General features: G+C 47.6%; 2 protein-coding genes across 6 annotated transcripts in view; both read left to right on the top strand.

Moving 5' to 3' along the window:
* Nucleotides 1-49: 49 nt before the first annotated feature.
* Nucleotides 50-9,840, top strand: il13ra1 (interleukin 13 receptor, alpha 1). The gene is made up of 10 exons (XM_064325655.1): nt 50-436; nt 1,824-1,957; nt 3,156-3,303; nt 3,660-3,762; nt 4,330-4,520; nt 5,017-5,162; nt 5,611-5,746; nt 5,989-6,085; nt 7,841-7,961; nt 8,776-9,840. Exons 1-10 carry the CDS (start codon nt 343-345, stop codon nt 8,869-8,871), a joined length of 1,266 nt encoding a protein of 421 aa, XP_064181725.1. The 5' UTR covers nt 50-342; the 3' UTR covers nt 8,872-9,840.
* Nucleotides 9,841-14,628: 4,788 nt separating this feature from the next.
* lrch4 (leucine-rich repeats and calponin homology (CH) domain containing 4) overlaps nt 14,629-27,839 on the top strand; it is a 44,220-nt gene continuing 31,009 nt past the window's right edge. For 3 of the 5 annotated variants that reach the window (XM_064325643.1, XM_064325642.1, XM_064325638.1), the window contains exon 1: nt 14,631-15,059. In XM_064325643.1, coding sequence (XP_064181713.1) covers nt 14,888-15,059 — 172 coding nt within the window. In that variant the 5' untranslated portion in view covers nt 14,631-14,887. Of the gene's footprint in view, nt 15,060-27,839 lie in introns of all 5 variants that reach the window. The other 2 variants (XM_064325639.1, XM_064325640.1) reach the window with 2 other exon arrangements.

Raw genomic sequence — 27,839 nt, 5'->3', positions numbered from 1 at the left:
ATAAAAGCGGATGCAATCAGTTAAAACCATGCCACACAGTAGTCGACAGTGAAAGTGTTAATACAGCTAGCAACTAACCGCGAAGTAGGCTACTAGCGACAGCAGTCCTACGCCCTCCTCCTAATCTGCTTTCCCATCATCCGTTTTCAGTTGCTCTAGTAATTTGTCGGGACAACACGGAAATTGTTCATCTCGAGTTCTGAAGATCAACGGCTTCTGGAAGTCCGTCTTTATGGCTTGTGTTCTTTTTATTTACGATTTTATTTTTCGACCTTGGCCATAATAGAGTCACTGTGTCATAAAGTCAAGAAAGATTATTTGAAATTCCGAGGATTGTACAAAATGAACTCGGCGATTAGCGCGGACCTCCTGTTCAAGGGATTTTTCCTACTTACTTCTTGCTGGGCGGCTTTTGCTTCGGTGCCAAGCGAAACTGGTAAATGTTATTTATTTACTTTTAACTTTTTAATTTTTAATATTCCAAAACACTAGCCAGTTTGAGTATATTTAACTGGACGAAATAAATTAATACGATTTAATAGTTTTAAACGATTGGAGGTATAGGAAATACGGGAATGGAAAAAAAGGCAATTCCGTGAACTGTAGCCAAATAGAGTTCCCGCAAGTGACGTCGATGTGTTGCGAAGCTTTTACAGTAGGCTAATGCTCACATAGCATATATATATATATAGTATCACTGTGGTATTTGTTTACAATCTAATCTTTCAGGTGAGAAAAGTGCCTTTGCTGGGGTAAATTTAACTGTACATGTTCATAATTACTGTGCAGCATAATTATTTCAAATGGAATAATAAAATACTTCTGATTGGAGAAAAAAAACTGCTGTTTGCTACCTATGCTACGATCGAACTGTGGTGTGCTGAAATTTAACTCCCTGGCAGAATTTAGCGTTCTTAGAACTCTTTCTGTTCTCTCAAGTACCTAGCCTACCGGACCAGTCGATAGCCTACGCATCTTAACTTTTTATTCACGGAGTGAGTTTTTGGTCGCCCAAAATGAAATTGAACAAGCTAAATGATTAATCGTTGCCAGTGTCATCAAATGTTTTAGGCATACAGAAGTTCAAATGTATGACCGGTCGTTTCGATCTGTCGAGCACCGCATTTCTCTGGTACCACCAAAATGAGGTACATTTCACATTGATCTGCACGAGCGGGCTGTCTACCACCTGGGACAACCTTTGTGTGAAAAGAACTTATCTTAAGGTTGCAGATTCAATCCCCAGTTAGGACTCTGTCGTTGTACCTTTGAGCAAGGTAGGCCTACTTAACCTGAATTGCTTTAGTAGCCTATATAGCCTGTGTATGTCGCCCTGGATCGCAACCTCTTGGCTACTGAATTCCCGTGCCGGAGTGTAGACGTCATATGACTCTACGGCGTGAAGTTATTCGTAATTGGGACCAATTGACGAATAAGCTTATCTTTACAAATGCAAGTATATTCTACCAATATTAACTACAAATATATGCATGTATATTTGTAGTAGTATGTAGGAATACATAATCGAATCCCGAATGTTATTCTTCCTCCGTTGCACATAAATTCACTAATCGTTGCGATTACCCCTGTAGCCTGAACGGTAAAATGTTAGAATCGACTCTGACAGAGTAGGCTACATTTGATCCCTCATGGAATCATATATAAACTCCGTTCGAGTTCATTTGACAGTTTAAAAATAATTACTGCGCGAGCACGTGAGACATTTTTAAAGAATCGCGTGGACGTTGATCCCAGGCAAGTCTGTGCAACTTTAGTTCATGAATACCGTTTTAAATTCGGTGCGCATCGTTTTTTCTTTCCAGGCTCGCTCCCTCCGCCGACTCACCTGACCGTGAACTTCAGCAGTGATTTCTGCGTGAACTTGTGGTGGAGCCCGCCGGAGAATTTGAGCGCCAGCGCACCTGCCGTTAAATACTTAATAACGGCAACTACGCAGGTGAGGGTCGACGTATTTCTTTGCTGTGTTCATTTACTTTCCAGACGCATTTAAATGAGGCTGAACTGTCCAAAGCAACTGAATCAACGTGGGGCTCCGAAGTGGGTTTTAAAGTAAATTCAACGGTACTGTTTATGAGAAGACTCCTGTTTGATGAGCCATTATGTGAAATGGCGTCTGAAGAAGTGGTCAGAACGTTTAATACAATCATTGGATCGATCTGCGACAAACCGAAAGTAAAATGAAAAAAAAAAAATATTTAAAAATGTGATGGACCACAGAATGACAATTACGATAACAATGTAATCAATATTTTTTTTTAAATGCATTGGAACTTGTGAAATTCTGAATGTATAATCCTATATATAGGCTATATATATTCTAAGTCAGCACAAGTATTGGGACAATTGGCCATCCGCTGTTTCAAATTATACCATATTTCATAATTATTTATAAACGGAAAGCTGTATGTGTCAGCTTTCCATTTATAAATAATTTGACTCATTGAATGACAGTTCAATGTCTGTTTAAAAAAACATGAAATAAATACATTGTGAATTTTGCCTCATAGTCATTGTTTGATTTGAAAATACAGATTTGAGTAGTAGAGAGGGAAAATTACTAATTTAACTCAGCTGTCCCAATACTTTTGCATTTAACTATACATATGCATAGAAGGTTCTGTAGGTCTGATGCTGTCTGCAGTTGTTTGTCATTCCTGAAAACAAGATATTGTCCTACGCTACAAATGACAAATTTTCCTAAACTTCAGGAAAATGCTGATTTTAATTTCAAACAACATGGCTGTAGGAAGCCAGTCCCTTGGTTGTAGTGTTGGTTGATGGAGTGTACAAACGTAGATGCTTTGAACCCTTACATTGTCCTGTGTTGCACGGTAACCAATCGGTGTGGCCGATGACCTTCTAAACAATACGAGAGTCACGTTGCATTGCATTTATTTAGCAGACGCTTTTATCCAAAGCGACGTACAAAAGTGCATTCCATGGTCATTGGACACCTACAAAACACAGGTTCCAGTTGAAATATGGGTTCAGATTGAGGCATGACACTTCACGTGGTTTGTTTTTTTTTTGCCGCTCCATGGACAAAGCACCTTATTTTCCTAAATTTAAACTATTGAGTTTTTTTTTTGTTTGTTTGTTTTTTTGCGTGACCCCCTGGATGTTTCCCTCTGCAGGGTGGTATTTGGTGTACGTGGAATACCTTCCACCGGGAGTGCCGGGACACAGAGGACGGGGTGACGTACTCGGTGCGGGCCTTTCCCGGGAGCTGTGAGCGCGGGACCGGCAGCAGCGCGGCGGTCGTGACCGTCCCTCCGCGCACAGGTGACCTTCGACTCTCCGACGCCGCGGCTCAGCGCGCGTGCGTGCCCCGCGACGTCGCCGCTTTTCCGCGTCGCACTGCTGTTTTGGCGAGCGTGTCACCCGTTAATCCGCTGCACTTGAGCGCAGGCGGCAGTGGGTCGTACGGCCCGGCTCGCACGCCATCCAGGAGTCAGCCTGAAGGTTCCTCTGTGACGTCACAGAAAAGCTGGTGAAAGATTCTGAGTGCGTTTACATCCAGGAGTCAGCCTGAAAGTTCTTTTTCCTCTGTGATGTCACAGAAAAGCTGGTGACAGATTCTGAGTGCGTTTACATCCAGGAATCAGCCTGAAAGTTCTTTTTCCTCTGTGATGTCACAGAAAAGCTGGTGAAAGATTTCGGGTGCGTTTACTACACGTCCGGAGCCATGAACTGCACCTGGCGCCCGACAGACGAGGCCAGAGACCTGCAGCTCTACTACTGGTGAGAGTCGCTGCTGTTTACTTCCTGTCTGGGCCTGGGTGAGTGGGGAGGGTGGGGGAGGGAACTGCAAATGAGGGTCAGGAGACAGCTGCCGTGCTGTAAATTTGTAAATTATGGGAGAGGCGTGAACTACAGGGACCAGAGTGCATTCTGAATTATTTATTTCCTGAGTGGTAGACATTATCCATTGAGTTACTCCCAGAAAATGGACTGTTGAATGATTGTTGTGAGTGTGTGAATGTGAATATGTGCGTGTGCGTGTGTGTAGTCCTGTGTGTGTGTGTATGTGTTTCTGCGTGTGTGTGCGTGTGTGTGTGTGCGTGCGTGCGTGCGTGCGTGTGTGTGCGTGTGCGTGCGTGCGCGTGCGTGTGCGTGTGTGTGTGTGTGTGTGTGTGTGTGTGCGCGTGTGCGTGCGTGTGTATGTGTTTCTGTGTGTGCGTGCGTGCGTGTGTGCGTGTGTGTGTGTGTGTGTGTGTACGCGTGGATGTGTGTGTGTGTGTGTGCGCGTGTGTGTGTGTGTATATGCACGGTATCAGCCTGTTTCTCAGCTCAGTCTTAATGCCCTAGGTATGAGCCCATGCCCCAGTCCTTGCACTGTGACCACTACCTGTACAGCGGGCGCGATAAGACAGGCTGTCACCTGTATGGAGACTTCCTCAATTTCTCCAGTGTGAAGAACAACATCTTCTTCCTCCTCAATGGAACACAGGGTTCGTTCAGGCGGAATAACACCTTCAGAGTGGACCCGTATCTCCACAGTAAGCACATTCCCAAATCATTTCCTTGCCACGTGACAGAACTGTCGTCAGGTAGCAAAACATTTGTACTTTATTGCTTTAAACAGACTACTGTAGCTACTTTGTTTCCCCCTGTTCACATATATATGTATAATATTTAATATAATTAGTATATACTGAGGTAGAAAACTTTGTGGCCAAAATCACTTTTTTGGATCTGCCTCTCATTCCATGTGCACATAGAGACACTAAGTCAGCTTTAAGTCGCCAGGTCCAACGTTTATTTCCAATAATGCGCTATGTACGAGAGGAGTCCATTTTCAGCTTAAAAATTTCAGTTTGTGGGACGAACATGATGGGACGAGAGTCTGCAATGGCATCATCTGGGGCCCTGTTTGGGATTGGGGTTTGTTTGGTGTTTTGCTTTTAACAGCCTTGGCCCTCTCTCCTCCCCTCTACCACCCCCCCCCCCCATCCCCACCCCCCCCCCACACACACACACACTCTCGCGCTGCAGTGAAGCCCTCCCCCCCGAACCTGAGCCTGAACCTGACCGTGGAGGGGCACATGCTGCGGCTGCGTTGTGACCCCCCCGCTGGGTTTAAGGCCAGCTGCTGGGACTGCGTATATCGCTACAGGAGCAGCGGGTCCGCAGGCTGGCAGGTACTGTGACACCTCAGGCGTGCAGGGCGTCCAGGGGTCAGAGAGTAAAAGTCCTGCCAGGGCTTTCTTCCACCCATGAACTCAGCACCGGTCAGTTCCGCCTCCTGGCCGAGGAGCTGTGCGAATTAGCAGGTCCGGGGTGGCTGGAACAAAATACCGGGGAGGACTTTTACTTCCTGGACCTGGAATTTCTACCTCTCTGTGGCTGAGTACGTTCTCTTGGCCCAGGGAGCCTCCCGTTTAACCCTTTAAGGTGTGAGATCGCCGGTGTGTGATTGGAATGTTCTTGACTGAGCACTCTAATGCCGATGTCACAGTCGCTGCTGGTGACTGACAGCGGTGGAGTTCCAGAACGCTGGCTTATAATGTTGAAGAAGGAGGAAAAGAAAAAAAAACATTCCTAAAAAGTTTCTCTTCTGAGCGTTGAAGGTCCGCTTTGTCGTTCCAGGAGCGGTACAAAAACGAGGACAAACCGGTGGACGTCCCGTACGACCAGCGCCTGCAGTACGAAGTGCAGGTGAAGGCCGTGTGCAAGGGCATCTGTGGCACCGGATCCAGCGATTGGAGCGAAACGCAGACCTTCGGTATGTTCTCCCTCTCTTCGGCTTTAAGCTCCTGAACCGCAGAACAGCATTGCAACTGGAACGGCCGTGCCAATCCGTGCGATAAGGATCACACCGTTCCAGTTGTAATGCAGTTGTGTGGTGTAGTAGGCGTCTTTAACCCTGGGGTTGAAACTCCAGCTAAGCGCACTGCTGTGCGTTCCTGTGTAATGCCCTCCCTGTCCCTGACATTCACCAGTGCTGTTTGTGATTGGTTATTCCAGGCGAAAAACAATCCGATTGGTTCTTTTACGCGGCCCTTGTCGCCATTCCTGTCGTGGTCATAGTTTGCGTCGTCTTGTTCCTGCTTTTCTTTAAGAGGTAAGGATCCAGGTCCTCGTATGTACTCTGTGTGTGTGTGTGTGTGCGTGTGCGTGTGTGGATGGGTGTGTGTGTGTGTGTGTGTGTGTGTGTGTGTGTGTGGATGGGTGTGTGTGTGTGTGTGTGTGTGGGTGGGTGGGTGTGTGTGGGGGGGGGGGGGGAGTGCGTCTGTGTGTGGGGTGTGTGTGTGGGGGCGGTGTGTGTATGTGTGTGTGTGTGTGTGGGTGGGCGGGTGGGTGGGGGGCGGGGGGGCGGGGGGTAGGCCTTTTACTGGCATTCAGCAGAAGCTCTTCCTGTCCAGGGCGATAAACAATGTAAACAGAAGTGCAAAGATCTGGGAGCAGCGAAGTGCAGTAATCCCATTCAGGAAGCATGTATAGTCCTGAGAAAGTATAGTCCTGTGTAAACTCACTTTTAAAAAGCTTTCCATGGTACAGTCGCAAGCACAATCCAACAAGGGTCAGTTTAAGTGCTTTTGGGTACAGTTGGGTCCTCTGATGACCTTCCGAAGTAAACAGTAACCACATTACCCTTATTAATACAGTGACTTGGATTCGATTAATATTTGTCCTTAACACTGATTCACAAATAAATGTTTTGGTTTTTTGTTTTTCTTTACAAGATTGGTGAGTTCACTTATCACCAGAATCACCTTGCTAAACTATTTGTGGAGGGAAACTGTTACACTAGAATTTAATTTTAAGTCAAGGTCGAGGAAATATATTGATTGACTCCTGGCCAATCACGCGAAAGATTAAGTTCATGGCATTTCAATTTTCATATTTTTGAATCAACCCACAGTGTATATTTAAATCATTAAATCCACCATCCAGGTATTGTGTTGGAAAGTTTTACTCTCTCTACAGTGCGTTTGAAGGGCCCAAGTGCATTCTGGGTTTTCATGGTTTGTGATTACATTACATTACAGTCCATTACGATCCATTATAATCTATCGTGATCTATTATTATCCATTATTTTATTTTCTCCACTGCCTTGTTTTCCCAGAACGACGCAGTGTTGTGGGGGGGGGAAGGACGAGGGCGAAGGACGAGATTTCACACACTTGAACACGATTAAGCAGCGTGTTTAAAAAAAAAAGGCCCCACTCAGGATTGTGGCTTCCTGTCTTGTCTCCGGCCAGAGCAAAGGACACGGTTCTGACGCGTTCGTGCGACCGACAACCAGTAGCCAGAACCTTTCCCACCCAAGCGGATAGTGTAAACAGGAGAAAGCTCCCACACTACCACGTGCTTTCCCAGAACAGCCGCAGATGTACCTCTTGGCAGCGGGGCCTTGTCCGGTTCGCTGCTGGATGTTGGTGCTCGTCCGGGCGCTAGACGCAGCGGCCCTAGGGTAGAGCTGGTCCGAGCCGCTGTGGCGAACGGCTTTCCTTCGGGGGTCAGATTTGAACGCTAACCGACGTTTCCGCGAACGTTCCGCCGTCCGTCGTCGCGCGTTGTCTGAATTTGTCCTTTTAGTGAGATTTAAAAAAAGGGGCAAAGGCGAACGCACAAGATGTATATGCTCAGAACGCTTCGTTATTCATGCAAGTTTTAAGGGCAGGCTTGCGAGTCACAGTTTAGTTTTTAGTAACTCATTTTTATTTTTATTTTCATTTCAGTTTGCTGTAGTTTTTTTTTTGTTTTTTTCATCTGAACTTCTATTTTGAAAAAAGTAAGAATTTATTTTTAAGGACCTTTTTTTGTGAATGAGGCCCTTTTGTCTTCACGGTGTTCCTCCTCTTCTCCTTTAAGACTCCACGTCTGGATCCTGCCCCAGATCCCCGACCCAATGACGTTGTTCAAAGAGCTGGTCAACAGCAAGGAGGCTGGAGGCTCACATCTCACAGAGAATGCCGCTATGCCCCACAGCAAGGTACTTTGCCTGTACTTTGAGGTCTGTTTCCAGCCACCAAAACACAAATCACCTTTTCATTCCCATAACGAGCTGCCATGTTGAATAGATTTAGCGACACAGTATGTTGAATTTGGTCTATACGGCACTGTAGCGTCTTGAAGGTACCAGTAGCTTGTGAAGCATGAAGGAAATTAAGAGGACGTATTAAAATCAATAAGTCCTGCTACTTGTTAGATTATTGTATCTGAACGTTGGTTGATAGCTAGGTAAGTACTGGCAACTATGATTAGATTAGAATGTTATACAACTGGATCAGTTGTAAGAAGCTGTAGGTTTTCCACAATAAGCCATGTAATGTGTCAGTTCTTATATATATCCCCCCCCCCCCCCCAAAAAAAACTCGCCACAGTCCTGCAGTGTTGGACTTCAAGCTAGCTGAGGTCCATTTCAGCTAGCTAAGGTCCGTTTAAGCTAGCTAGTGGTTCATTTAAGGTAGCTGAGGTGCGTTTCAGCTAGCTAAGGTCCGTTTAAGCTAGCTAGTGGTTCAGTTAAGGTAGCTGAGGTCCGTTTCAGCTAGCTAAGGTCCGTTTAAGCTAGCTAGTGGGCCATTTAAGCTAGCTGAGGTCCATTTCAGCTTGCTAAGGTCCGTTTAAGCTGGCTAGTGGTCCCCGTTTAAGGTGGCTGAGGTCCGTTTCAGCTAGCTAAGGTCCGTTTAAGCTGGCTAGTGGTCCCCGTTTAAGGTGGCTGAGGTCCGTTTCAGCTAGTCGAGGTCCAGGGTCTCTTCGTCTCTGAAGGAGAGACCCGTGAAAGCCGATCCTTTGTTCTTTCACAGAACCCGGAGAAGCAGATGCTGTACGTGCCCGAGGAGCCGGAGCTTTGCGTCAACGTCCAGGTGGAGGAGCCCGACCTCGCCGTGACCTCGCCGTGACCCCCGCCGTGACCCTGTGACCCCCGCCCTCTGTCCCCCCCCCTGCCGCTGGCGGACTGGCGAGGGAGAAGAGCGGATTCTTCATCGTCTCGTTTAAGAAAACGCGCTCGCGCCGCGGCTGCGGACGTTCACCTCAGGGAGAACAGCGCCCGCGTTCCTTCTGTGTGCTGCGTGGATGTGTGAACGCCGGGCCCCGTAAAGACCGCTCCTGCACCCCTGCCCCCCCCCCCCCCAACCCCCGGAGACCCCGGTGCCTTCTGGGCACGCAAGGAAACAAATCCCTTCCTGTGTTTTTTCCTTTTCATCTGTAACAGCTTGCAGCCAGTGTCCTCTGTAGGCTTCTGCACGCCCGACTGCCTCGGTAGAGGGAAAGGATTCCCGTAAGAACTCCTGCGCACCGATTGGCCGCCACGTTGCGGCTGGAATGGGATGTTTTCTGCGCGCTGGAGGATGTTTTGTTTGGCGGAGCGGGGAAAATGCCAAAGCCAAAGCCAAAGCCAAACTCCATCTGGGGAAACCAGAAGGCAACTCGTCCGGCCAGATGCAGCACGAACGTTCCCAGATCGCCGCGATCGCAGGAGGTTTGCCGACTTTTGGAGGGAACTGACAGAAGGCTCCACTTTTTCTGTCTCCAGTGATGAAGTTTTTTTTCATCATCCTCGTGTGTTGCCCCCCCGGCGATTGTTGCTATCCATTTTACCATGCCGATGATGCTGCACTTTCGTGCCAGTGACCGTGGGGTCCAAATATAAAGGGCACAGTGCATTAAAAGGTGTTTTTACATGGCTTGACCTTTCATCGCTCCTCTTGAACTTGTTCACCTGTCTCAGTCTTCTCATCGAGCTGTTCCAGGCTGACTGACTTTCGAAAGTTTAACCTGCAGACTATGAAAATGCACTTGTGTAAATGTGTTTATACTGTTTACTGTATGTTTACTGTACAATAAAAAATTGTGTGGTGTCGGTTTAATCTGATGCAAATAACATTCGTCCTTATCGTCCTAATTCATTTCACTGGATCATTGCTCACAGCCAGACCAGTTATAATATCGTACCTCAGGTATACCGATATTCATACCAACTGATTGCGCAATTAATTTACTCTGCCGAAGACTGTTCACACCCAATACAGAGGTGCAGCAAAATCAACACAGCAATGCAGTGTGTGAATTCCTTTCTTTACATCAGTAGTAAGGAACTGGCCTTGCAATCAAAAGGTCACGGGTTCAATTCCCAGGTAAGACACTGCCGTTGTACCCTTGAGCAAGGTACTTGACCTGCATTGCTTCAGTATACATCCAGCTGTATAAATGGATGCAATGTAAAAATGTTGTGTAAGTCACTCTGGATAAGAGCGTCTGCTAAATGCCTGTAATGTAACGTAGCGCTCAGATCCTTCTTATCACTTTTGTTAATTTCTCACAATCGCAATGACAAAGCACAATTCCATTCTTAAGAGCCGCCAATCGGGAAATGAATGATTAACTCACTGCGGCGCTGGGTCACGTATGGAACGTACAGTCGGCCTGCTTTGGCCACACCGTATACTCATTTGCATATGGTTTTACCTCCTCGTGCCCTGATTGGTCCATTTTGCAAGTGCCGGTCTGCGCCACCTGCAAAGCCCGCGAATTTGTCTATTAAATCTAGGCGCTGATTTGCCTTCAGTGACGCGCTTCATGCCACGTTTCCATGGCAGCCCTTCTAGAACTCCTCTACGGCACGCTTTGTTGAGACGCCACCAGTAGGATTATTTCCCGTCATTTATATCGGGATGTGAAGACGCTGGTATCAGGAACTCTGGTTCACTGATGGTGTAAATAGTGCCGGTTGATTGAATACGAAAGGACAGGGACACCACCTACTGTACGAAAAGAGAGCTACAGTATAATTTCATTGTTTTTGAAACTATATCTTAATTAAGAAGTGGTGTTACAGGTTTGGGTACAGGGCTACGTCAAACGTTGAGAGTTTTGCGTGCCTGTGTCTGTGTGTGTGCGCGCATATGTGTGTGTGCATGGAGGTGTGTGTGTGTGTGTCTGTGTCTGTGTGTATGCGTGTGTGTCTGTCTGTCTATCTGTCTGTCTGTCTATTCATCTAGTATTGCAATAGTGTGGTAGACAGAATACCACCCTGTGCCTTTCTCATGGCAGACAGCTGAAGCTGCGATGGAGTTTGGTCAGCTCAGCACTAGAATGGAAGCCCTCCCTGATAAAGGTGGAATCTGCGGACAACACCTCACTCTTTCTCTCTGAACCATGAGTCGTTGCATTTGTATAGCGGTTCTCCAGATGCTCAAAGTGCTTTACAGTGATGCGGGGAAACTCACCTCGACCACCACCAATGTGTTGTGCCAGAATGCTCACCACACATCAAGTAAGATCCAATGGCATGGTACATACAGGGAGGGGGGCGGGCTGGGTACACTGGGGATTGTGGGTTTGAGTCCCAGGTGGGGCATTTCCATTGTACCTTTGAGCAAAGTACTTAACCAGAATTGCTTTAGTTAAATGTTCAGCTGCATAAATGCATTGCTAGTGCAAATACATGCAAAAGTTATTCAGGATAATGCTTCAGAAGGTGCTATACCTCAGAAAAGATGTTAAGCAGAGGTATTGACTTGCTGTGTTATTTTTGAAAGGATAAGCGTGTTACCCTCTCTGTGCTGATCAGATTCTCCTGAAATCGCCCTGTACATCTGGCCATTTGTTTGGCGATTTCAGTCGTCTTTTTCCAACAAAAAACTTCCACTGCTGAAAATAACAATAAGGAACGGTGCATTACTCAAAATGTACACTAAGTGGCGCCCCTGTCCTATTGTATCAATTTTCCAAGTGAAATTGTTTCTCTTCCCTCCAACTTTTTGGCTCTTCTGGAGTTCTGGTAAACGTGGTTATGTTGCGTTAGTACAGCAACTAGTTCACGAGTAAAATCCCCAGCTAAAGGATTACGAAGCAAGCGAGAAATAACATGTTTTAAAAAAAGAAACCAACTGTCTTGCCCAGGTTCAATGCAAAGTTAATGTACAGCAGGGTCCAGTCAATCAGAGTGACATTAATAACTCCTATCCTTTGTCTCTCACACCATTTCTCATTCCCCTTTCCTCTCTCTCTCTCTCTCTCTCTCTCTCTCTCTCTCTCTCTCTCTCTCTCTCTCTCTCTCTCTCTCTCTTTCGCTTTCTCTCTCTCTCACACACACACAGCTGGTGGGGGGTTAGCCATGTTGGATCGCATTGCAGACATTCTCAGTAATTCTCATCTTTCAGCAGTCACTCATTCTCTCTCTCTTTCTCTCTCACTCTCGTGTTCTCTCTCTCTCTTTCTCTTTCTCTTTCTCCCTAACTTTCTATCTCAGTCATCCCTCTCTCTCCCCCCCTCTATGTCACTATCCCTCTCTCATTTCCTTTTCTCTTCAGGATCCACTGTGCTGGAGGTCACAGATCACACCATTTTATTTTTCATGACCTTGTTCTCTTGAGCCCTCTTCCTCTTTTCTGCATGGTCTAATTCATTTACTCCAGAGAATTCCTGGCAAACATTTTGCCATTCATGCCATGATCAGTGTTCCAAAACTCTTGCTTGCTTGCTTGCTTCTGGCTTCACATTGGTATAAATAAATACATAAATGTCTTTTCTTTTTTTTAACCCCACAAAGATGAATTTATGATTTTGCAATTTTGAGTGCAAGTGCCACACATTTTTGAGTTCAGTTGTACAGTTAAAAATGCCAAGTTGGTTTGAATTACTGTTTCGGGACATTTATGACCAGGTGATGCACTCCACCACGTTTTCATGTTAGTCGTCATCTCTAGTACAACATAAACACTGATATACACATTAAAAATATTGGGGTGAGTTGTAGTGCTGATCTGGTACACAGTAAAAATGCCAATAAGCGATAATATAAGGTGCTCAAGGGTACAACGGCAGCGTCCTCCTTGGGAATCGAACCTGTGACCTTTAAGGTTACAAGACCAGTTCCTTGCCCATTATAATACACTGCCGCATCATAAACTAGAGGTACGAAGAGTGTATGATTTGCGGCAGATATGAATGAGACAACCAAGCTCCTCTGCAGGTAACAATTTGGAATGCACTCTGAGAAACAAAGGTACAGTTGGAGGTGCATTTAGGTTCTTTAGGGACCAGCTAATAAAATAATGTTCTATTTGGGTACTATTAAGTACATTTTCCAACCAAAAAAATGTGCAAACAAATTATGTATTCCTGGTTAGGGGTGCAATTTTAAGTACGTATAGAATACCACCCCAGCGACAAGCATTTGTAGCATTATAGACTTTTTCATACCGTTTTTTTTTTTTTTTTTTTTTTCTGTGTGGGGAGCCGGTGCGATTGAAATAAAACAGGACATATTTGCAGATTGGCTTGGACATTAATACCCTTACTTACAACACACTAATTTTGCTCTAATTTTGTTCTAAAGTTCTAAAAGAGAGCTGGAGAACTAGCCTTTATATAAATACTTAAACAGGGAAAAACAAACAGTACACAAAACATTTTACCTTCAATATGTTTTTTTTTTTTTGTTTTTTTGTTTTTTGAGATGCATATACTGTGATGTCATGGGTGCGCAGATGGTGTTTTCATGCAGGCTATGTTAAATGAGTGGGCGAATGTGGGGATACATATGAACACAGTGACTGTGACGAACGTCAGGCTGTTTTGTCACCAGAGCTGTGAACCCAGCTGTGTGATTGACAGATGGACAGATGGGGACAAGGGGGTAGGGGGCAACATTAATGGGCCAATGAGCAGGGACTGGGGGGGGGGGGGGGCTGAGGTGGGGGTAGTCATCTGGTGAGAGAAGAATGGAGGAAAAAGAAAAAAGAGAAAGAGGAACAAACCCATGGAAGGCTGGGAGACAATGGACCATTAAATTTACACTTATATGAGGTACCTGAAATACAGAGGCACACACACAAGAATGCACACACACACACACACCCAAACACACACACACACACACACACACACAAATCACTACACAGACCACTGATACGGTCTACAGCCAATAGATATTTGTGACACCTATTCCAAATTAGCAGGTGCACAGAAATAAGTGCATAATTACAAGATGCTAGAGCAAGGCAACTCCTCATAAAATTGTGAAATATTTCACTATTTATTTCAATATTTACAAAAGTATGAAATTTTCACTTCAGTTATTTGTTTATTTATTTGAGAATTACTCTAGAGCCATTATATAAGAAGCGATGATCAAGAAACCACGTTAGTCGCCGAACTTCGTTTAAATAAAGGTGACACTATTCGTTTGCCAACAGCAATTGGATATTTTACCGTATAACAGCCGCTAGACTATTTCACTATGTCGTTTAGCTTTATTTTGAAATATGTTACCGCCTGGCACACCTTCTTCCTCATTTCTCTATGTACCAACCTGTTTTTTTTTACAGTCTCTGGTGCCAACCTTCCATTTTGACTGGTCTAACTTTAAACCAATCCCTTCAAGGTTTTTGTTTTACGACCGTTCAGGTACTTTTCTGGTTCGTACAGCCAATCTAGGATCATTTTACTCAACCCTAATCCCAATTTGAAACCGTTACGTGACAAAAAGATTAAACTGATCCTGTGTCAGCACTTGAGGATGAACTTCAGCGGCTCGGGGCTTGTCTTGGAACCAGTCCAAAACCACGCCCTAATTCTGAGAGTTGGCTTTCTGGCTCCTCCCTATTGACAACACATTTAGAGGAGTTCTCCTAATGTCAATCAAAGCTTCCTGCATCCTAGCCACTCCCTCTCGCTTGCTCTCCGTTCTCCTCTTTTTGAAGATTGACAGTTAGCCACTACCCGTTTACTCCAGGTCTGTAGAAATTCTCTCAAAAAGAAAACTTTGGGTGCCAGTTCTTAGCCTCACTTTGTTACTCTTGAAGTTGAACACCGCGTGTCCGTTTTTTGGACGCTAAAGGGGAAGAATATAGAGAAGAGAAAACTTACAATTGGCATAACAATAAAGTATACAAAGAGGCATATTTATATATGGCTGCTGGGGATGGTTCCCAGCTGCCGGCGACTATAGCGGCTAGCCGGAGCGTGGAGAAGGCGTTGGAAGAAGCAGCTTCTAGCGGGGCTCTTAACTTGTCAAGCCGTAAACTGAAGGAGTTTCCTCGGACCGCCAAGAACTATGACCTGTCCGATATCACACACGCAGGTGAGTTTGTTTTGTCTTCATAAACGCGATGCTGGTTAAGTTTGGCAGCCAGCACGCTGATTCAGAGTTAGCCAAATTTCCAAATTTGCACCGTACAGCTAATGTTAGCAAATGTTGGTTAGCCCTGCTAATAAAACGGAACTGAATTTACTTGGTAACTAGCTAAGATAACTTGTTCAAATTTCACGTAAGGTTATGGTTCTGTGTAATTCACCTGTGTTGGGTAATGATTTGCCATGGTTGGATCAGGTTGCTAGCTAACTGCAATTTCTGTTCATTTGTTAGGCTGAGTACACATTTAGCTCGCATTTAGGCTGGTTTTTTGGGTTTTATCGGCAACAATCGTGTGCAACTTTATCTTAACCCACTTCAGCCCAAGTTCAGTGTTTCGTATTCGCTTCCTGTTCGCAGTTGCGTGGAGATCGGCTATACTAGAGTTTTTCGTAGCCGGTTAGCTAGCTAGATAAATTACGCAGCTCCAATTCAGGGTGTCGTTGGGATCTCTTTGGCTGAAAATGTCTTTGTTTTTTCGGACAATGCCCTGTGTTCTCTTTGTTTGCAAGGTAGCTCGTTAATGTGGGGAAATTGACATTCTGACTGGGTAAACTTAAGATGAAATATTTGTTAAAGTGTAACATTGTTCGTAGTCTAGTTACTTTGCTACATTTGTAATATAGGAACAAAGTCGTTCTTTCCTGGTTGGAAGGGATTAATAGGTGGCTAGCGTGTTAGCTACAGCTTACGACTTAAAAAAAACGCCCCCTCTCCACCAGCAGCTAAGCTAGTAGTGTTTTGCAGTAATAATTGTGACCATCTGCTGAGGCTTGTGAACACTCGGGCTACGGGGCCCTGTTTCATTCAGAAAATGGTTGCTTTTAAAGGCAGTGTGAAACAATGCAGCAGGCTACTCATTAAACCTTAGACTGTTTAGTCTATTTTGAATCGTAACGTTGTGATACGAAGATATTGGCAAGACTAGCCAAAATATATCGACTATCTGGCATGCATATCATACTTCAATGTAGAGTAGCATCACTCTCGGCACCAAACTCTCTTCATAAATCTCGCCATTTTTTTTTTCACTTTCAAAACTTCGCACGTGCGTCATGTAAGATGTCTTAAGGAACTCACGCTTACCATTTTAAGTTATGGTCTAAAAATGCCGTTTCTTTAATTTTGCAATCAAACGAAAGTTGTGTGTGTGTTTTTAATGCAGCCAGTAAGATCACAGTAAAATCATTTTCTGATCTGCACAAGTCGCCACGATTGTGGCAATCTTTCCGCTAAAGATGTGGTTTCAGTTGACGCTTTTTCAGTAGGTTTCCATTAGCAACGTGATAAACATTGGTAGATCAAAACAATCCGTGTTGTGTTGCAAGTCTATATGTCAGCGATGTCTGAACATCAGTTACGTCAAGGTGAGGAGGGGGGATTGGAAGTGCATGTAAAATAATACACACTAAAATAGCTTTCAGGCAGAGAAGCCTTGTGTGTCTCAACGGAAAAGGCAGATCTTTGGTCAAAAATAACGCGGAAACCTTAGTTTTTCATATGCATTAAGGAATAATGTAGCGCCCATCTTAAGAATAAGTGCGAAACGACGTGACTGTGCAGTTTTTCTTTCTTTTCTAAATTTTTCTTTTTGCTTTATATGGAATGAAAAGCGGCCCTCTAAGCATGCGATGTGGCAGTAATCTGGTGTGCAATATCAGTCCTTCCACGGGCTGTAACGTGGATCAGCTTCCCAACAGGAAGGTCACGGGTTCAAGTCTCCCTACGGGAAGCACACGCTACTGCCGCAGCTCGGTCCAAACCGAACAAAGCGCAGCTGTGTTTCAGCCACGACGCCACTCCGCATCCCAAATGCAACAGTAAAAAAAAAAAAAAAAATCATCCAGAGAGTATTAATTTTAGTTTAAACTAAATTTGGGGGAACCCAGGAAAACATCCTGTCAGACGTCCGTGAGGAAGTGGGGCTGCTTTGCATGGGGATTGGCTGCTGTAGTTGCAGATGCAGTGGTTGAGAGAGAACGAGAGAGAGAGAGGTGGGGTGAGTGAGTGAGTGCGAAGTTAATAAATAATTTTTGTTGTGTCCACTCACTCATGTGACCCCCAAGGCCTGTGGAGACAAAACCCTTCTTGTTCTCGGGGAGATGAAGGGGGGCTTGCTGGTGTTTTCGGTCAGGATCAGCAGAGCCCAAAGAGTCTCTCTCTCTCTCTCTCTCCCCCTCTCTCCCTCTCTCTCTCTCTCTCTCTCTCTCCCTCTCTCTCTCTCTCTCTGTCTCTCATGTGGATTCTCTAGTTCTCTGTACCTTGTGAGCTCTGTATATTTTCTATTGCCCACTGGCTTTTTTTGAAATTTTATTTTTATTTCTCTCTTTTTTTTTCTTTTTTTTTGTATTATGCTTCAGCATTTATTAGTAGCCTTCTGGCTAGTTTGGGTACAATGCATTGCATGGCTGTCATGAATAGGTTAACTGTTGGCCTAATTCACCTCTGTGCATGGTACACATTATCTCCTCTGCCTTGCTCCCTCTGGCTCTCTCTCTCTCTCTCTCTCTGTGCCCCTACCTGTTAAACAGGGCCCATACCAGTTTTTGAAAAGCGGTTACTCAATCCGGCTACCCTTAGCTAATAGATGGTGGTCTGAAAACCCTGGGGTTGATTTGAGCTCATTTTTAAGATTTATGATGCGTACATCGAAATATCAACAGCAGCACATATTGCGTAACCGCTCGCTAGGTGGGACAGCTAGGCTTGTGAACAGCGACAGAAAATGGCAGTGTGGAGCTGCAGGTGGCTGTTGGTTACAGTTAAGCCAGTGGTGACTGTGGTCCCCAGCTCTGCAGGGGGGGGAGGGGGGGGTGGACCCAGCTGGGTCTGGTTTTGCCCTGGGGGTGGGAGGGTTTTCCGTGGGCCTGGGTGTCAGCACGGACTGTTTGGCATGTTGAGCTGCACATGAGGGGTCCTCCTCCGGCTCATGCCTGTGGGAGCCTGGCCTGAGGGCTGCAGTGTGACGGGCGGCACCGTGTACTTTGTTGGGGGGGGGTTCGCAGCACATCGCTTGTCTGCGAAATGATAGCGGAGGTCACGTGTGATGGGGCCGTTCTGCAAGCGTTTCACGAGGCCTCTTCATTTCGGCTGCTTGCTACGGCTTAAGGTGTAATTAAAAAGGAAAAAGAGGAAAAGAGAGGTCATTCTCTGCATGGTGGCCAAGACCGGTAATTGCATTCGATAATTATCATTGCGGTATGTCTCCCAGCCCTAGGCCATTTTGCGCTGGGTAGGAGACAGAGGGGAAGGCATTACATAATGACAAACGAACAAACAGAAATGAACATTAAGTTTCTGTGCCGAGCATTCCTCTCTGCTAACGGCTTTTGTTGCCGAGAGACCGTTTTGTTAAACGCGAGAGCGATTGTTGTTAAAATAACACGGCCTGGTTCTCTGCCAGCGCTGTGAACACAGAGATGCTGTTGTCCTTGGTGAAGCTGAGAGGGGAAACAGCTATGGAGTGCTTCTGATTGTGAGGGAATTCCTCTGATGTGGTGTTCGTGGAACGTGGGCGGGCGAGGGGGGGGTGGGGTGGGGTCGGACAGGGGGGGGGGGGGGCGGAATTGTTCTGCGAGCCTTGTTTGCGGACGGCTTCGATCTCTCTGAAGGTTTTGTGCGCATGCAGAGTCCTCGTCCTCGGGCGTGTTCAGTAGATCGTGAAATCTAAGCCCGCCGTTCGCGACCGTGATCTGCATTCAGCGTGTATTGAAGTCCAGGTAGGCTTGTGTACGTTCTGCAGTCTTCCTGTGAGGGAGGACACTGACTGGCCGGCTCTGATTTGTGCACCGGCTCCACTTCCTGGTAGCGTTAGGCTCGGCAGTAGGATGGTGCCGAGCCCTGCCGCGCTGCGCCCCTGCGCCGAGAGGAAGCAACGCTTTCGCAGCATTGGCTGCGGCTTTTGAAACCGACCAACCAACGTCATCTCGGGTGACCATTATCTTGCAGTTGGCAAAGCTGTGAATTTAAAAGCAAAAGCCAGAAATCATATGAGCTGTGTGACACCCTGCCTGTCCCACAGTTTATTTATTTTTTTATTTTTTTTGGCGGGGGGGGGGGGTTTCCCTTAATATCTAAAATGGACATTTTTGAATATTGCTCTGTTTGTTCGTTCTGTGATTTAGAGGTGGTGCTTCTTTGGCTTGACTGTCAGGCAGACTTAAAGGTTAAAAGAGAAGCTTGTATGTGCTCTGCTTATACAAATGTAGTATAGGCTAATTCCTTTAATAATCGAATTGACTGACTGATCTGTGTAGCCTATATCCTGTGTAATATGAATTGATTTAAGTGTTGAAAGTTAAACTGTGGACACACTCGCACGCGTACACACACGCACTCACGCGTACACACACACACTCACGCGTACACACACACACACTCACGCGTACACACACACTCTCACGCGTACACACACGCACACACACGCACTCACGCGTACACACGCACTCACGCACGCTCGCACAGGCGCAGTGTTCATATAGGCATAGTTTTTTAGTTTCAGTAAATTTATGCATTGTTTTGCAGGTATTGTTTTGTTGATATTTTTGTCCTTGTCACAGTAGCGAACTGCACATGGTTTGCATGTGTGTGTATGCATGTGTGTATGCACGTGTGTGTGTGTGTGTGTGTGTGCGTGAGCATACATGTGCCTGCATGTGTGTGTGCTTGTGTTTGCGTGCATGTGTGAGTGAGAGCGTGTGGGAGTGTGCATATATGAGTGTGCATGTGTGTGTGTGTGTGTGTGTGCGCGTGTGTGTGCATGCGTGTGTGTGTGCTTGTGTGTGTGCATCTGCATGTGTGCGTGCATGCATGCGTGCGTGCGTGTGTGTGTGCTTGTGTGTGTGTGCCTGCATGTGTGCGTGCGCATGTGTGTGTGTGTTGCGCAGTGCTGCCCAGCTTCCTCTCGTGCTCGTCTCTCCGGATGTGGCTTGATGCTCAGCTCTCTTCTGCTTCTGCTTTTTTTTTTTCCTCCCTGTCTTTCTGTTCTCTTTATTCTTCCTCCTCCTCCTGTCTTTCTTCCCGTCGTCTGGCTGGCTGCTTTTAAAAAGCGACCCGTCCCCTCACACGGCCCAGCAGATGGTGGAGAGAATCCCATCCTCCCGGGGGACTCTGGTGTACAGAGTGGGGGGGGGGCAGGGAGAGGGGGGTGGAGGGGGGGGGGGGGGGGGGTCCTCTCTCTTAAATCAAAACTCAGGCGTGGAGCCGAGCCTAGCCAGCCAGACTGGACAGGATCAGTTGGGGGGAGTCTTTGGCCGTAACTCAGGTTTGCTTATGCTTGCGGTTGCATAATGGCGGGTGCCTTTGCTTGGTGCGTACAGTCTGTTCAGGGTTCCGCGCAGGTTTAGGGCCTGTTCTGGGTCAGGGCGTCCTCAAAGCTGGCTCCCGAGGCCCTCTTGGGCCGCTGGTTCTCATTCTTCCCCTCTAATCAGGGACTGATGTAAACCTGGGGACACCAGGGGAGTTAAATCTCTGGCCAATCAGTGGCCTTAATCAGTTAATTAACTCTCAGGTAAAAAATGAAAACCAAGCAGCACTACTGACCTCGAGGGCCAGATTTGAGAATCTCTGCAAGGCTCTACACTAACATTTTTTTTTCAGGGAGCAGCATGTGCTCCCAAGCTGAAAGATTTAGGAGAGCACTAATGCATCCCAATTAGATGTGCTCCTAAATTACTTTTCCTGCTAGCGCACGTCGGTTTTCAGGAGCAGATGCTCCTAAAATGGGGGGCGCTGTAGAGCCCTGGTCTGCTGTGGGTTCTTGTGGAGCTCTGGGTAAGTACTGCCGGTGTCTCTCAGCAGTGCTAAAGCTGTGTGACACATGTAGCGCTACAGATATGGACACGGGCCTGGGCTTCTGGGCTGCAGCACACACTCACATCTGCTGCACAGACAGACCTCTGCACACACAGACTGCTGCACACACAGACTGCAGCACAGACAGAATACAGCACACACACACTGCAGAACGCACATAGGCTGCAGCACACATACAGACTGCAGCATAGACAGAATACAGCACACACATGCCCCAGACAGAATACAGCACACACACACTGCAGCACAGACCGAATACAGCACACACAGACTGCAGCACAGACAGAATACAGCACACACAGACTGCAGCACACACAGACTGCACCACAGATAGAATACAGCACACACATGCCACAGACAGAATTCAGCACACACAGACTGCAGCACAGACCGAATACAGCACACACAGACTGCAGCACACACAGACTGCAGCACAGACCGAATACAGCACACACAGACTGCAGCACAGACCGAATACAGCACACACAGACTGCACCACAGACAGAATACAGCACACACACACTGCAGCGCACACACACACTGCAGCACAGACCGAATACAGCACACACATGCCACAGACAGAATACAGCACACACAGACTGCAGCACACACACACTGTAGCAGGGCCATGGAGGCCTGTATATGGACTTCTGCTCGTGTGGCTTAATTGTTGTTTTTTCTCCCCTCTGGCTAAGTTCAACCTGGCACTTCTGTCCTACCGATGAGGTCATCGGCCACAATAACACTCCCCCGAAGCTGCTTGAAGATGATCATTATTGGACCATTCGTAATCATTTCAGTTCTGTAACCTGATGATTCAGTTTTTGTTTGTCTGTCTCTCTCTGTTTATAAGTCATCTCGGTGTAACCTTATAGTGTTAGGTCATCTAAGCGTCAGTGTCTGTGTATGACGCTGCTTCGGGTGTGTAGCTGGTACTCCTCTATTCCCATTAACGTTGGCTTGTTGACTTTGGTGTGTGCAGATGGTTTTCGCGCTCTACTCTAAGCAGGAAAACATGGTGGGGGCGGGGGGGGTTGGGGGGGGTGGGGGAGGGGCAGGGAGTTGGTTATGTAATATGTTAACTGCAACCATCCGCTGCTGACGAATTGTGCCCATACACAGAAGTGGCTTTGGGGATTGTTTAAAACAGAGCTTTAGATTTAGGCTACGTCCTGTATAGGAAATGTAAAGCAGTAAGCTGAAGAGCAGCCTCTATGGCCTGTAATAGGGCTGCATGTTTCCGGGCAACTTGGTGACTCAGGGTTGTGAGGAGGAGGAGGATGGGTAGGGGACGAGGTCACACATGTGTTTTCCATTTTTCTCAAGAAAGTCCCCCCCCCACACACGCACACCCCCCCATATCCCTACCCACAAAAAAAAAAGAGAGGCTGAGCTTGACTATGACCGAGAACAGCTGCGGTGCCTGGTGCACATACCGTACCACTTCCCAAAGCCTTCATGGCCCCACAGCACGCAACTGTGTGCCTATCGCCAGCTTGTTTGGTTGCCATGGGGATGGAGACGGCAGACCATAAGCTGTGATAAAAAAAAAAATAAAAAATTAAAAAAAACATTTTTCATGAATGAATCTTGTTTGTTAATGAAATTAACTTGCTGAAGATATGCACATGTATGCAGGGTGTGACAGCAACACCGGCAAAATGCTGGTAAATTTTTATCGGTGGCTGGTGAGTTTGTTTACTCTACCAGTTTACTCTACTTTGGCAGGTAACCACCCATCATTTGAAGGTCCTGTTGTCTGGTAAAACAAAAAGTGAATTTTGGAATGCACCAGCCACTGTGGCCATTGGACGAAAAAGTTAGATTCCTGCCCTGTATATATAGGCTATATATATATATATATGTACAAGATGAGTCCATGCTCATGAATTGCAGTTGTCGCTGGTGTTTTGAAACGCGGAAGCTGAACTGAGTCTGCGTGTGGCAGGCTGAAGTCATGCTCTGCTGCTCTGGGCTGCGTCCTCTGCTTTGCATGTCTTTGCATGGTGAGTGGGCCAGAACCCGACCGCCAGAACGCTGCCCCCCCCCCCCCCCCGACGGAGGGAATGCGATCGCCGGGCGGGACAGGTACATCAGGCTCCAAATGCCGAATTTCTACCAGCGCGGTTGTCCCGATCGAGACACAGATCTGTGCAGGTTCGAGTGGATGGGGCCGGGGTGGGGGGGGGGGGCGGGTCACAGAGTTAACTCCAGCAGGGGTCACGGTGTGTGTGTGTGTGTGTGTGTGTGTGTGTGTGTGTGTGTGTGTGTGTCTCCGTCAGAGCGGGACTTAGAGGAGTCCCCACAGAGCGCCGGGCCGGTCCCACGAGAGCCCGCACCTTACCCAACACTCCTATCGCATTTCTCTCTTTCTTTCTCTCTTTCTTTCTTTCTTTCCCCTGCCATTCCCTCTGTGTTCTGCGTGCGTGAATCATCCCCCGCTCCCCTCCTTCGTCTTTTCATCTCCATCCGGGTGTCTCTCTGAGCTCTCCGTCGAGCGTGAGCGTGGATCGGGTGGCAGCACTGTTCCGTTCCCTTGAACAGGTCACCCTACAGGGTTGGAGTCCTGATCCGTGTGGTCACTTCTGGCACTACATTAATGTAATGTAATGTAACGATCTTTACTTCACTCTAGTGTGTTTCTTTTGCACCTCTGCACCTTGAACTGATGCACTTGTTGTACGTCGCTCTGGATAAGAGCGTCTGCTAAATGCCTGTAATGTAACGTAATGTAACGTAATGTAATGTAATGTAACGTAACGTAACGTAACGTAACGTAACGTAACGTAACGTAATGTAATGGCGCATGCCGGGTCAGTGCGGGTGGGAGGATGCCGCCAGCCACCAGCCGGCCCCCTCCGCCCGGCAACACGCAAAACCGGGAGCGGCTCCGGCGGCTGTGGGTCGGCGGACCTTCCCGGTTGAGACCCGCGCGCTTAATCCGAGTTTAAGCACGGCGTCCGGCCGTGCCACGTTGTCCGTAATCGCCCGCGTAGGCGGCCGCTAAGAGCCGGTGCGGTAGCGTGCGAGCGCGTCCGTGGTGTACGTTTGGTGCCGTTCGTTAGCCCGCAGTACGGCCAGCCGCCTGAAGAGCTCGTGTGCGGTAGCGGTGAGGCAGCGCAGTCCTGGTGGTGTTGAGCGTTTGGGCCTTTGCCCCCAGGGCTGGGGTGCAGGGACGCGGTGACTCTGCTTGACGGGAGAGTGCTGACTCAGCGCCGCCTGTCCGCGCTCGTGGAAAATGGCCGCCCTTCGGACAGATGGGATGAGCATTAAAAATGCATCCCGATTAAATGTTTATGAAAGCCCGGGTTACTTGGTTACTTAGGGCGCAGCATAGCTCAGGAGGTGAGAGCGGTTGTCTGGCAGTCGGAGGGTCGCCGGTTCGATCCCCCCGCCCTGGGGCGTGTCGAAGTGTTCCCTGAGCAAGACACCTAACCCCTAATTGCTCCCAGCGAGCTGATTGGTGCCTTGCGTGGCAGCCTTTCGCCGTTGGTGTGCGAGTGTGTGTGTGAATGGGTGAATGAGAGGCACCAGTTGTGAAGCGCTTTGGATAAAAGCGCTATATAAATGCAGTCCATTTGCCATTTTACCATGTACTTGTTAGCTCATGCAGACGTGTGTGTGCGTAAGATCCCTGGTTGGAGCAGGCAGGTGAGCTGCTGCTGCTCTTGTGAGTGTAGGCCAGGTGGAGTGTGGGAGAACAGGCGGTGCGTTTCATACGACTCTGCAGGCCTGGGTGTGGCTCTGTGCACTCTACCTCCTCTGTGATTAAAAGGCGCTTTTGTTGCCAGACCCGCTGAAGGATTCCCACTGTTTTCAGGAGTGGAGAACACCCTCAGTGTGAGTCTGCTGAATCGCATGTGTGCACACACACACACACAACACCACGACACTACGCACACACACACACACAGACACTCACGCACACGCACGCATGATAAAATAATATGAATAAATCTGGATTAATATTCTGCCGTGCACGAGCTTGTGTAGTAACACCCACTCACAGATCGTCCCTGTCCCCCTCTGGTCCCTATGGTGCTGAGCCACAGAAATGATTGAAAAGTACAGAACTTTCCAGCAGCTGCAATAGGAAGTCGCAATGCTGCATCCTGTTGTGTGATAGCATCTGGGGGTGGGGTGGGGGGGGGTGGGGGGGACCATGTTGTTGCTGGCAACGTTCCGCATAAAAAGAGGTAAACACAAACTGGGCCCTCACTTGCACCCGCATCGAGGCAGATGCGTTTGATAGCTTAGCTGTTTAGCCCATTGACCCTTTGAAGAGTACTCTCTTCAGTGTTCTAGAACCCCATTGCTGTCAGTGGAGTTCCAGAACACTGAAAAAAGTTCCAGTAGCGATTGTGACATCACATCAGCGTTAGTATGCTCTGTTACTCACACCTCTTAAAGGGCTAGGGAACAGGGCGGGGCCGTGGCGAGGGGAGTTGAGCGGGAGGACAGTCCGTTTTGGCGGTGACGGCGTGGACGTTGCCGGATGGGAACAGTCTCTTCCCTTGGCGGCGGCGTGGATCCACCACGTCAAGTCGCAGTTTGTTAGCGCTGCTGCTAGCCCCATTAAAGTGTCAGCCGTTGCAGATGGCCGTTTGCAGGTACTGGTTTTGTTTCGCCGCTGGCTTCGGCTGTAGCGTGAGAGCGCGCGCGACTCTGCGCAGAGTGGAGGATCTCGTTCGTTGAGTCATTCTGTGGAGGTGTTCTTCTTTTCCTTCGGGATTCTTCTTCTTTTTTTTTTCTTTTTCTTCTTTTTTTTTTTAAAGCTCTTTGTTCACGCCCTCACACGAGGGCTGTCCCAACGCTGCCGCTCGTTGTCCCGCTCCCTCTCCAGCCCCCCCCCCCCCCCGCGTCTGACTGTGACTCAGCCGTTTGGCGGCCTGCGTTCGGGCCGCCCGCCCGCTGACTCTCTCGCTGACCCGCTCGTTATTCTGCGCTCTGATAGGCCCGTCTTCGTTCCCGTGGAAACGGGCCGCCGCGGTTCCGTGGGTACCCGAGCGGGAGAGCCGGCGCGGCGTGTTTTCTCGTTCATCCCCCAGAGTTCCCGGCGGCCGCGCCGGCGGCTGTTACGAAACGCCCAGCGAAGCTCTCGCTCCTCACTTCCTGCTTCTGTGAACCGTCGGATGCAAGCTTTTCTTTTTCTTCTCTCATTTGTCAACATTCTTTCACCCCGTTAGAGATACAGACACAGACACACACTCTCACTCAAACACACACACACACGCACACACTCTCACACACACACACACAGACGCACTCTCACTGTCTCTCACACACGCTCTCACACACACATGCACGCACACACACTCTCTCACACACACCACACACACACACACACACACACACACTCTCACACACACACACACAGACGCACTCTCACTGTCTCTCACACACGCTCTCACACACACATGCACGCACACACACTCACACACAGACACATGCACTCACACACACACACGCACACACACACGCGCATTATTGGCTCATCAGCTGGGGCCGGGAGGCCAGCTGACTCTGAGCACACAGGCAATTAGTGAGTGAGTGTGTGAATGAGTGAGTGAGTGAATGAGCTGGTGGTGGGGGAGAGTCAGTAAAGCAGAGCTGCGCAGTCAGCCTGCGGGCCAGTGAGAGGGCGGTGGGGGGGGGGGGGGCAGAGTCGGGCTTGGCAGGAGGCCCCAGGAGACTCCAGCTCTTCTTTGTTTCACATTTAAAGTAACATCTGCCTCGGATGACTGACTTCCCCTCCTCACTGTCACAGTGCATGTATGAGTGTGTGTGTGTGTGTGTGTGTGTGAGTGCATGTATGAGCGTGTGTGTGTGTCTGTTTCTCTTTCCGTCTGTACTTTCTGTCTCTGTAGTAAGTAACTGAGGTAACAGTGGAGTGGTTGCATCACAGTCCTTTCCCCAGAAATTGATCTGCAGCTTTTAATATCGCTGAAAAATGTCTGTGAAGCTGTGGGAGGTTTCTTGTTTTGGCAGATTCAGGAGGGGAGCGCATTTCGCCTGTGTGTACAGTACACGCTAGCGCTCAAACAATGCACGCAGCCCACATGTTGTTCTGTTTTCTATTGGTTAAACTCACAGTCTTGTCATTGGTCACGATTCATTTCCTTGTCCCTCAAAATGAGCATGCACGATTTTTGTTTCTGTGAAGCGGGTAGATGGGAGGTAAAAGACTTTTACACAACACATTTACTGATAACTGCACATGCTAGGCCCCATCTCTTTGCTACTGTTGACTGCTCCGTACCAAATTTAATGCAGTTTTCTGTCTTTTTATTTTTTTGTTTTATCTCTGTAAATGTACTATGGTGAACTTCGTTTTTTTTAAGCAATGTTTGTATGTTTTTTTGATTGACGCATGCCTTCTTTGCCAGGCCAGTGTTGTGAATTAGAATTTGTTCTCAGTCACTTTTACCTGGTTAAATAAAGGTCAAATGAATAAAAGTAATTGTCCTTAAACGGAAAACCCTGATTCATCTTGGACTGGGTGGCCTGCATTGTTGCAACCAACTGTAACATTTCCTAAGAATTGCTATTCAGATTACTCGTGCCTCAAAATTGCTGTACAAGGCGAGAGTCGCTGCCTTCCCCCTCCATGCAGCTACAGTGTGGCTCTTTCATAAGGCTTGGTAGGTAGGCAGTGTTGGGACCTGACTGAGAGCAATGCTGATAGCGTGTAGTGGCAGTGCTAGTAATAGTAGTAGATTTAACCTTTACTGAACCAGGAAGTCTCTTAGGATTAAAAAGGGAGGGATAAGGGAAGCCTGCCAGATGTATCAGCCAGACAATGCGACGTATAAAAAGCTCCATGTTGAAAACAAACACACAAGCACGTAGCGACGTCTGCTAACAGGGCCCAGTAATATAAGACTTAAAACCGTTTCCCTGTTCTGACGGCATTAT

Source organism: Anguilla rostrata, chromosome 3, assembly GCF_018555375.3.
Source record: "Anguilla rostrata isolate EN2019 chromosome 3, ASM1855537v3, whole genome shotgun sequence".
Classification (NCBI taxonomy): Eukaryota; Metazoa; Chordata; class Actinopteri; order Anguilliformes; family Anguillidae; genus Anguilla; species Anguilla rostrata.
The sequence above is the reverse complement of the archived record's forward strand: the minus strand, read 5'-3'. Positions and strand labels throughout refer to the sequence as shown.